Here is an 11752-nt window from a genome sequence, read left to right as displayed (position 1 = left end):
GAGTAGGTGTGTCCAAACGTATGGCTGGTACTGTTTATTCCTTGCTGCACGTATGAGCAACATTATATTGTCAATTAACAAGCAATTTTGAAAATAATTATTTACAAAAATTACTGACTGCTTGTTCCTTGGTATGACTTTGGAAGATTGTGTTAATTTTTATGATTTAGTAAGAAAAGTTGTATTCATTTTTTCTAAGGCCTTCTAATTATAAATCCTACCTGTTTGTAGAAGGCCGTGTTGTGCATATCTGTAGAAATAATATCATTTAATTGAGAAAATTGTAATTCAGGTATTTTGCTGGTTATTTACAGAGCGCTTTATCAGAGGGTGACAGGTGTGTGGGTGAGCAACCTTGGAGTCAGAGAGGAATATAATGTGGGAAAATGTGGATACCCAAACTCCTTTCCAATGGGAATGTCATTAGGACCAGTTTATCCTGTTAACAGGCTATGCACACATTCATTCCCAAACATCTTTGAGTCACATCTGACTGTATTAATCCTAACAACCTACCCCAGCTTTGGAGAAGTCTTTGTGTGTGTGCGCGCGTGTATATGAGTGCTCGCGTTTGAGAGAGAGAAAAATAAAGAGTGAGAGAGAGAAAAAAAAATAGAGAATGATTGAACGATATAGAGGTTGGCTATTATATTTATCTGTATTCTGTTCGCCTTCCTTTCACCTCAACCTTCATTCATGATTGTCTTTCTCATCTAGTTACTGCTGAGAAGGCTGCTTTTATAGCTTCTATAAAGAACAAAGCAGTTTTAAGTTAGCAGACAAAGAATTTGCCAACATGTTTATGCAAATTTGCTACCATAACAATACTTTTTACGGTAATAAAAAAATAAATGTGTGTCTGGTAAACCTCATGTCTGCTTGAGCTAGGCTATTTACTTTAAAATATCATAACATTGACAGGTCTAGTGGGTCTATCCAACTATCCAAAAATGGAGTACATTGCTCACAAGGGGCCAGATTGTTCCAGGTCCTCCGAATAGTGCCGAATCAGGGGACCTGTTTAAAGATTGATGTGGCCAATGCTGTCGTCCCATTTCATTTTTCAATATACTGTATCTCAATTTACGTTTTTATGAAGGACATTTTGATGATTCGCTATGCAGTTGTCATCACAGCTCTCCATTATTTAATGTAGTGTGTGTGAAGAATACACTTGAGCACTGCATACAGCCTGGGCGCACCTTTAAAAATAAACGGATGCTTTCAATGCTGCTTTCCACAGCAATATCCCATGTATTACTCCAAATGAATGTGCTGTGATAAGGACAGATGGAAACTGCCATATTGTTAGCTGCCATATGTGTTCAAATCCAGGGTATTTATTTGTGTAGTCATCTGGATAAAATCACTATGTTAATAGTGTTTTGACGAAGTTGCAAAAGTAACCAGGTGTTTTGATTGCATCCTAATTGAATTGGTGTAAATACAATGAAGATGTGTCAAAGTATACAGAGATGAACTGCAAATAATGGCACATGAATCTCAGGATTCGGAGAGTAATTATCAATATTTGACAGGCTACATGATCAGTGATCCATTTATTTTCTTATAGACAAATAACAATGCAAAATACAAAACACAAACCATCCAAGCAACAAGAGCAGTTTTTACAATGGCAGAGAACTGCCAGCAGGAGAGACCAGGTTGCACAACATTGCTGAGTGAAGAGAAACTGTATACTGTACATAGATTTCTTTCTTTTTGAAATCACACCACAACATCATTTGTTTTACAGTGTCCATGCTGCAAACTCGCTACCAGGCACCACTCCCTTTTATGGTGGAAACTGTGCAGCGGAGACAGTAGATGAAAGTGCACATACCTTCTCTGAAACATACTGCAGTTGTAGTGTTACCAAAGAAGAACAGCGTAGCTCCACATTGATCGCTCCATAGCAAAAATACTGTACATTGATTGGAACAAAACAATAAAACTGAACCAAACAAACAACGTTATTACGCAATAGCTCTACTGGCAGACAATTTAAATTGGGCAAAGGTACGGATTGAAAACAGGTCTGAAACATACATTGAAAAACATACATTTCTCATGGTACCGAACAATCACTTGCAAGCATTTTTACAGCATCCCAAAAGGGACAGAGAGGGCGTTTCATCAGCATAAAATAAACAGCTAAGAACTGTATATTTTTTCTTGATTTGAATTCTAAATTCAATCAATGCTCATTCCTTTTATGCTTTATATTTCTGTTTTTTGACACTGTGCCCATGCTTTATGGCTGTACCATGACACACCAGCCCCCCTCAAATCTCCAAAGTAGGACACTTTGGCATTGATGAATCCTCTAATCTCGCCTTTGCTCTGTGGCAGTGGTTCCCAAACATGTTATATTCCCGTACCCCTTCAAACGTTCAACCTCCAGATGTGTACCCCCTCTAGCACCAGGGTCAGCGCACTCTCAAATGTTTTTTTTTTTGCCATCATTTAAAGCCTGCCATACACATACTACACAATACATTTATTAAACATAAGAATGAATGTGAGGTTTTGTCACAACCCGGCTCGTGGGAAGTGACAAAGAGCTCTTACAGGATCAGGGCACAAATAATAATATAATAATAATCAATCATTTTACTCTTTATTTAGCCATCTTACATATAAAACTTTATTTGTTCATCGAAAAAAATGAATAACTCACCACAGGTTAATGAGAAGGGTGTGCTTTAAATGACGCACATAACTCTGCAATGTTGGGTTGTATTAGAGTCTCAGTCTTAAATAATTTTTCACACAGTCTATGCCTGTGTTTAATTTTCATGCTAGTGAGGGCCGAGAATCCACTCTCACATGGGTACGCGGTTGCAAAGAGCATCAGTGTCTTAACAGCACGATTTGCCAAGGCAGGATACTCTGAGCGCAGCCCAATCCAGAAATATGGCAGTGGCTTCTGATTAAATTCAATTTTCACAAAACCGCTTGTTGCAATTTCGATAAGGCTCTCTTGTTCAGATATTGGTAAGTGGAATGGAGGCAGGGCATGGAAGAGATAATGAATCCAGTTGTTTGTGTCAGCCGTTTCGGGAAGGTACCTGCGTAATTGCGCACCCATCTCACTCAGGTGCTTCGCTATATCATATTTGATGTTGTCCGTAAGCTTGAATTCATTTGCACACACAAAATCATACAATGATGGAAATATCTGTGTGTTGTCCTTGTTAATGCAGTCAGAGAAGAGCTCCAACTTCTTAATCATAGCCTCAATTTTGTCCCGCACATTGAATATATTTGCGGAAGGTCCCTGTAATTCTAGATTCAGAACATTCAGGCGAGAAAAAAACATGAGCCAGATAGGCCAGTCGTGTGAGAAACTCGTCATCATGAAAGCGGTCAGACAAGTGAAAATTACGGTCAGTAAATAAAACTTTAAGCTCCTCTCGCAATTCAAAAAATCATGTCAATACTTTGCCCCTTCATAACCAGCGCACTTCTGCATGTTGGCAAAACGTTACATAGTGCTGCCCATATCATTGCATAGTGCAGAAAATACACGAGAGTTCAGGAGCATTGCTTTAACAAAGTTAACCATAGTGTCTTTCAATCTGTCAGACATTCCTTTGGCAGCAAGAGCCTCTCGGTGGATGCTGCAGTGTACCTAAGTGGCATCGGGAGCAACGGCTGGCACGCGCGTTACCACCCCACTATGTATCCCTGTCATGGCTTTTGCGCCATCAGTACAGATACCAACACATTTTGACCACGTCCATTTGATGTCACAAAGCTGTCCAGTACCTTAAAAATATCCTCTCCTGTTGTCCTGGTTTCCAAAAATTCCATAACGGACATATTCCAGGAGCTGTCCCAGGCCCGCCACGTCTGTTGACTCATCCAGCTGTAACACACAGAATTTACTGTCTTGTTTGCGAAGCGGTAATTGTTTCAAAACATCTCCTGCCATGCCATTGATGCGTTGTGAAACAGTGTTGTTTGATGAAGGTGTCGTTTTTTTGGCCTTTCCCCCAGCATTGTCCCAGCCATATCCACGGCAGCAGGTATAATTAAGTCCTCCACGATAGTATGTGGCTTGCCTGTCCTAGCCACTCGGTAGTTCACCATATAAGACGGTATCTGTTGTTCATGGTATCTGTTGCTTTTATACATGTCTTACTACTCAAAAGTCGTCTTAATTCTCGCTCAAAAAACTCCTGTGGCTTATTTTTCAAATTGGCATGTTTTGTTTCTAAATGTCTGCGCAAGAGTGAAGGTTTCATCGAGTTGTGAGATAGTACTTTTGCACATATAACACACTGCAGCTGAGGAAAGGCACTACTACTCCCAATATAAGTGTAGTTCTCATCATATTTGCGTCTCTATGGTCCAATGTCCCTGTCTGTTGTTCTGTGCTTTCCCGGGAAAGGGGGCAGTAGCTCTTCGGCTGTATCAGATTCACAACTGTCAGTGTCCATGCTAGCTGGGCTAACAACAACTGTAGAATTACTGATGCTAGCATTGGATGTGCTCGTGGAAGCAAAACAACTTGTGTCGTCGACAGGTGCAGGTGTAGTACTGCTGGTAGTAGCAGTACTACCAGTAGAGCTGGTATGCGTCTCTATGGACGTGGGCCTTACTTTTTGTAACTATTTATCAATTTTCGAACAAACGGAATGAGCAGCAGCTATGTTTGGCTACATACGGACCGTTAGTGGAATTCCCGCGAGAGAGTAACGGTTAATGTGATTGGATGTTCATTATTTGACTAGGCTACCTGTATTTGACATTGTGTTGTTATTTCGCTGAACACTAGATGGTTTAATTTAATTTTGGGCAGTGAAACAAGGTGAGAAAAAAACCTCACCCAAATATATATATAGCCCGTTGGAAAATATAAATGGACTGTTTGAAAATGTGAAGATTTTTTTTTCTTTTTTCTTCAATGTGAATCACCTTTTTATTTGGCGTACCCCCGACGGCATTGGGCGTACCCCAGTTTGGGAATAGCTGCTCTGTGGGATGTGCTTGGGGGGAAATGCTACCATCAGTCTCTGCTTTTGCGGATGTCAACTTAATGTTTGGTCTGGTCATGTCAGGCCCCTGACCTAGAGACAACCAATCAACCACCCAGGTGTCTGAGTCATCAAATAACTTTCTCATTATGAACTCTGGGCCTTTCAACTCTTTTTGATTGAATCCACACCACAGTAGTCCATTATGGGGACAGCAGGATGTTTAACCATGCTCCATTTTTTTGACACTAGCCCCTGTGGAAAGTTCTATATCAGGTGAACCTTTTAGCCATAAGGTTACTATACATTTTTGACACTAGCCCCTGCAGAACGTTCCATATCAGGTGAGCCTGATTTATAGTAACCAATAAGGTTACAACAAAGTCAAATGACATTGAGCAATCAAACGGATGAAAGACCTGGAGTGGCATTGCTTTGCTCTCAGTCCTTTTCATCATCTGTAACCTTTAAAGAAATTTCATCGCACCTCATCTCTATTTCCCTGACAGGCGGGTTTCAAAGCAATGTGTGATATTTACACTCCTCGAGCAGAGATGGTTTTAATACTCTGCCTCCTTTGAATTTTGCCTTTGAAATGTGGTCAGTGATCACATTCTCTCTATGCTGTTTTCAAACATGCAAAGTAGCAGGATGGTTCAAACAACTATGGCCAGACAGTTTGACTCCTCCTGTAGAGTGAACTTTTAAACACAAACACACACACACACACACACACACACACACACACACACACACACACACACACACACACACACACACACAGACACAGACAGACACACACACACACACACACACACTGAGTACCTGGCCTAGACTTCTCCAGATAAAAAAAGAGGGATAATATCTTTCCCTTTTTTCCACTCTACAGAGATGGAAACTGTCGCTCAGTATGTGAAAGCAGTGAAAGCAGTATTACCTGGAAAATTAAATCTGTGTGTCACACAATGTTTAAGACTGATTTAAACAATGCCTATAATTGGGTGCTTTGTGCTAAGATGGCTACAGAGAGGGGAGAATATATTTTCACCATGCTAGATAAAGAAATTAAGCATTCCTTCCTCTATTAACAACACATTTTTGGTATTTAATGTTTGCCGTTGTACTGCTGAAATATTAGAGCAATTCCTCTGCAGAAAATGAATTATAGAATAGAATTCACAAACTAGAGCCTGAATGGATTTACTTTTTCTGTCAGGGAGTGCTAAGGGCAACCCTGCATGACAGAGAGGGGTCCTCGAATGACATCCTCTTGGTGCTGGGCAGGAACTGGTCACTGGGTGTGGGCGTGGCCAACTCGTCCATCTCGGTAGTAAAGTGGTCAGGGCTCTCTCCATTGGTTGTGTCCTTGATGACGCTGTAGGTCAGGGCCGCGCTGTAAGACGCCGGCTTCTCCAATCGCTGCGGACCGCAGTGACACAACTTCTTGAAGGAGGTGCGGAACTTCTGAGACATGGCGTTGTAGATGACCGGGTTGACGGCACTGTTCAGGTAGATGCAGATGCGGCAGAAGAGTAGGAACCAGAGGTCCAGGTAAGCCTTGTCCAGGAAGGAGTTTACCACCACCAGCGTCCGGTAGGGCATCCAGAGGAGGGCAAAGAGCACCACCACCACAGCTAACATCTTAGTCACCTGACAACAACACATGGAAGAAAATCAACAGACATTTTCATCAAAAGACAGGGGAAAGAATAGAATTCAGCTTGACCGCTGTAAAAAAAACATTTTGACACGAACATGAACAATGTTCTGTTCCTGCTGTGCAAAGAAAAGTGGTTAAAATGGGTCAGAGAGCACCCTCTGACAATTAATATCAACCACAGACTGAAGGGACGGACAAAACAGCATCTGTAAGACTAAACCAACAGAGCCTAGAGAGCAGTTTAATTACAAATATAATTCTGATGTGATAATGTTTATATTAAACTCTATCATACTTATTTATGGTGTGAGGTCTCATACCAGTGATGTGTCTCTTATTGGATAGGGCCAGGGAGCGACTATCATCATTACTCGAGGAAGATTCCTGATCACTATGCTTATTCAATTTTGATCTTTCGAGGTAATTCATCAGGCCCTGGTAAGTGGCATGGATTGCACTGGTTTCCATTCATCGCTAGGCCAGTTAGAGATGCGTGTGTTATGTCAGAGCCTTATCCTGACTTGTTTTGCTAAATGACCTAGCAGTGAGCACAGATCCATCATCTGTCTTTCTTGTCTATGCCACTGAGACAGAAAGAGCCCAAGGCCGGCTTGGTCCATGTACAGACAAGGCTGGAAGATGTGCAACCGAGGTAACCTAATTCATTACAAATAAAACATTAAAGATGTCTTTAGTGCATATGTCTTCACACCCCAGAGTTAATTCTTGGTGGAAGCACCTTCAGCAGCCCTTACAGCTGGGAATCATTTTTTCTAATATTCTACCAACTTTGCTCAACTCTTCAAGCAACATACATGTACAGTATATCTGTGGTTTTTGTCAAAATTGCTTACGCAATTTAGTTGGGAGTCATTGATGGACAGCAATATTCAAACCTGGTCTCAGATTTTCAAGCAAATTTCATTCAGGACTGAGACTGGACCACTCAGGAATACTTAACATCTCTTGGAAAGCCATTCTGGTGTGTCTTTGGCATTAAAATGTGTGTAATTGTCCCGCTGAAAAATAGAAGACTGAGGCGGTTTTCCTCTAACCGTTTTACCTGGGCTTTGCTACTTTCATTTTTACCAGGGGTGAAGGTACTATATATATAATTCCGTACGGGTAGAATTACATATAGAATCCCTATTCAATTAATAGGAACTCTGTGGACCTATTAGTAAAAATCTGTCGTTTTAACTTTTCAAATGCATTACCTTTTAACAAAGAGTCTATTGATGCACCCGTGCATCAATCTAAGTAACCAATACAAATCTGTCAGTTTAACCTAGAGATATCCAATTTTTTTTTTTGCATGGGCTGCATCTCAATCCACCGCATCCGCCTATGTCAGCCTTACGCATCTGTGGTAGATGCCTCCGCATCTGCGGTGGAAGGTGGGCGAGATCATGACTGGTTATGTTAATGCAACATTAACCTGGAAAGTCTAAGCCATTTGGGGGGGGGGTATTTGATTACTTCAATTACTACAAAGGGCTCCTGTAAGCCTGGCAACCTGCGCATGTTACATACTGACCAAACCGGGCGCGCGCGTACGTCCGCAGTGTGCCATCGTGCACACATAGATTTTGTACACCCACACCAGAAGCGATTAGGACACGCAGGTTGAAATATTAATTTGCGGACAGTTCGAAAATAATTAAACATTTATGGCAATTTAGCTGGCTAGCTTGCTGTGCTGGCTAATTTGTCCTGGGATATAAACATTGGGTTGTTATTTTACCTGAAATGCACAAGGTCCTCTACTCCGACAATTAATCCACAGATAAAACGGTAAACTGAATTTGTTTCTCGTTATCTCTCCTCCTTCCTACAGGCTTCTTTTTCTTCTTTGGACTTTATGTGGCGGTTGGCACCCAACCTTACGGTGCATTACTACAACCGACTGGAGCGTGGATGTCAGTTCATCTGTCAATCACCCACGTGGGTATATACTCCCAAAAACCAATGAGGAGATGGCATGTTTCTAAAAACCAATGAGGAAATTTGAGAGGCAGGACTTGCCATTGAGCATCACAAAGGAACCGCGAGCGAGCAGTATGGGTGTAATGATTGAATAACATGTATGTGTACACTGATCGCGCACGCGACGCGAGCGATGTGGTCAGCATGCTAGTCCACTCTAAAATAATTCCCACATCCATACAGTGCACTGAGCAGCGGCCATTTGATGAATGGAAAGAGACATCTCTTACAAATCACCCAAAAGTGTAAGGAATTTAATTATGTTGTTGTCATTCATTAGGCCTACACTTGTAAACTGTCCAGTCGCATCTCGTTCTCGGCCACTCATCTCTGCCCTCACAAAATGTCACCGTTATCGTCGAACCACATCACATTTTGCGGCGTATTCCACAAGTTTTCTAGTCCATTCACTAATTTTCACGAGGGTGACATGCGTTAATGATAAATAGTAGTGTAATAGCCTAAAGGTTTCTTGGCATCTTCGTTTTAAATATTGTGTTGGCTCATGTTCAACCGGTATGGTGTACATGTATCCCAGTATTTATTTTGCCGGTACTCTGTCTCCAGTCCCTGCTGGTGACAAGCATTCCCATAACATGCTGCTGGCACCACAATACTTGAAAATCCACTCCATATAGCGGACCGCTCCCTTTCTTCAGATAGACTTACACCCCTCCCATTCGCATGCTCAGTCTCAGGTGCTGTGTATGCTCTATATGCGTTACAAACTACATCATTCAGTGACGTGTGCTGTCAGCATAGCGGTGAGGCTTTATGAGTCTATATTAACGTGGTTTGTTGCATGTTGACTTGCTCGTGCTGCACACTGTAATCTACTTACAATGATTACCCACTGGTTGAATTAACGTTGTTTCCACGTCGTTACAATGAAATTACGTTGAACTAACGTGGAATAGATGAGGAATAGACGTTGAATTGACATCTGTGCCCAGGGGGCAAATGTTCACTTCTCTCGGATGTCTTCACTCTTAGAAAAAAAGGTCTTAATTATCTATAACCTAAAAGGGTTATTCGGCTGTCCCCATAAAATAACCCTTTGAAGAACCCTTTTTGGTTTGAGGTAGAAACCTTTCCACACAGTGTTCTACATGGAACACAAAAGGCTTCTACCTTGAACCAAAATGGGTTCTCCTATGGGGACAGCCGAAGAACCCTTTTGGAAGCAATTTTTGTACGAGTGTACAGTATATTCTTTGAATGAACACCCCAACTTCACGACATATCATACCAGTGCAATTATAAAACTGTTGAATTCATAATCTAATTATACTGGAGTCACACACACACAAACACGCTGTAGTTATTGCACTGTAGATACACCGTTATAAGATAAACTTTAAAACAATAGTGGCAACTTACCTGCCTGCGAGATCGGGCAGTTGTGCTACAGGATGAATTGTTGGTGCTCATCATCCTATTTCCTTGGCATGATTCTTTTTTCCACTTTTTAGTATTTTCCTTGGGGTCTGCCGGCAATGGGTTGAGGAAAAGAATTCTAGCGATAAATCCATACAGAACAGTGGCTAGCATGAGAGGCACCACATAGAACACTGCAAAGTCAGTGAAGTAGATTGGCAGGTAAAGATTTCTTGACACTTTGTATTCGCATGAGACCAAGGTAATATTGTCGTAAATCAACTCTTTCGTGTCAGACAGATAAAACCACAAGGCGCAGTAGAGCGAGGTAAAAGCCCAAACGACCACTATGATTTTCTTTGCTCTTGACAGAGTGCACATAAACTGCGCTTTTATGGGGTGGCAGATGGCTATGTACCGCTCAATGGTGAAAGCGGAGATGGAGCATGAAGACGCGTTGATGCCCAAGTACTGGAAATAAGTTATGCTAAGGCACCCGACGTATCCGTACACCCAGCCTCCTCCATACAAACTCTCTGTAATATTCGGCAGTCCCGCCGCAGTCAGAACCATCAGGTCGGCCACCGCCAAACTCACCAGGTAACAGTTGGTGGGTGTCCGCATGTGTTTGGTTGTAAGAACAACTAGTATCACCATAACGTTTCCAACTATTCCTATCCCACAGATGAGGATCACAAAAAATATGCTGACCACTTTGTATTCCATGCTATAATCAGTCCATGGACCAAGCGTCTGGTTATCTGGATATGAAGTAACATTTTCCATGGTTTAGTTCTGTACACTTCACTTGGAGGAGTAATTCATTTCAGACATAGACTTTACATTTAAAATAGCCTCGAGAGCTCCATTAAAAAAAAATATTAGTTCCAAAACGAAGTCATTATTCAATAAAGTTTTTTGTATTACTTATCCAAAATAAAATGTAAATCATTTCATGAGGTTATGAAAGCGATATATCATATAAAATCGAGCAAAATATATTCGATGAATACGAAGACCAGGTTTGGATGTTGGTGTTGTTTACCCATGTTTTAGTCCTCTTTAGACACGAAGTTAGGCAAACTGACAGTATAAGCAAAGAGGTAAAGTAAAGAGGTGTGACATGTCGTGCGCTGCTCCAGTCTAAGACAGCCTTCTCATTACGCACAGAGCTCCAAACAGCGTTTTGACTGTGGCTCCACTCTCTACCAGCTGTTCTGGTAGTAGTGTGGTTGTAGCCAACAGAAAAGCCCTGTATGCATGCATTTTAACAATGGACATAAAACATGTACACAGTAAAAATGTACTATTTGGATAAAGCCTAAAACAATAAAGGAGTTAGGTATTCTCAATTTTAGAAAGCTACGTTTGTGTGAAACCAAATATATTAACCAAATATATGATTCAATGCCAACTGTTATATTTGATTATTACCACACCTATATTTCAAATTGTAAATTTGTAAAATCCTACTCAAAATTGGATATTTCAGATGTATTGGTTATATGAAAGTCTTGCTTGGATATCATGACATCACATGGGTTCAGCGTCTTTCTCTTGCTTGCATTGACCTCCCAGCTAGCACATAACGTTCTGAGAACTATATATTTCATAGAGCTTGGTGAGAGCGTGGTTGTCCTATGGTCATTTTGCATTAAACCTTCCCGACATTTTCTGGGAACAGTGCAGGATAGTTGCTTGACCAAAAATGATATATTGGTGTTTCATTACTTTAACAGAACTTTTC

At 41.2% G+C, this 11752-nt stretch overlaps 1 protein-coding gene across 1 annotated transcript; it reads right to left on the bottom strand.

The window, feature by feature from the left end:
* Positions 1-1543: 1543 nt before the first annotated feature.
* On the bottom strand, positions 1544-11230 carry LOC110518733 (thyrotropin-releasing hormone receptor-like). Its single transcript, XM_021596172.3, has 2 exons — positions 10009-11230; positions 1544-6632 (listed from the first exon to the last, which is right to left on the bottom strand). Exons 1-2 carry the CDS (start codon positions 10789-10791, stop codon positions 6195-6197), a joined length of 1221 nt encoding a protein of 406 aa, XP_021451847.1. The 5' UTR covers positions 10792-11230; the 3' UTR covers positions 1544-6194.
* Positions 11231-11752: the final 522 nt, after the last annotated feature.

This window comes from Oncorhynchus mykiss, chromosome 3 (genome assembly GCF_057628025.1).
Source record: "Oncorhynchus mykiss isolate SJ-2025 chromosome 3, ASM5762802v1, whole genome shotgun sequence".
NCBI classification, from domain to species: domain Eukaryota; kingdom Metazoa; phylum Chordata; class Actinopteri; order Salmoniformes; family Salmonidae; genus Oncorhynchus; species Oncorhynchus mykiss.
Note: the sequence above shows the minus strand (reverse complement) of the source record. Positions and strands in the feature narration are given on the sequence as shown.

Coding starts and splice junctions, on each gene's coding strand:
- LOC110518733 (XM_021596172.3), bottom strand. CDS start 10,791: ATGGAAAATGTTACTTCATATCCAGATAACCAGACGCTTGGTCCATGG. Junction 6,633..10,008: donor CTGCCCGATCTCGCAGGCAG/GTAAGTTGCCAC, acceptor TGTTGTTGTCAG/GTGACTAAGATGTTAGCTGT.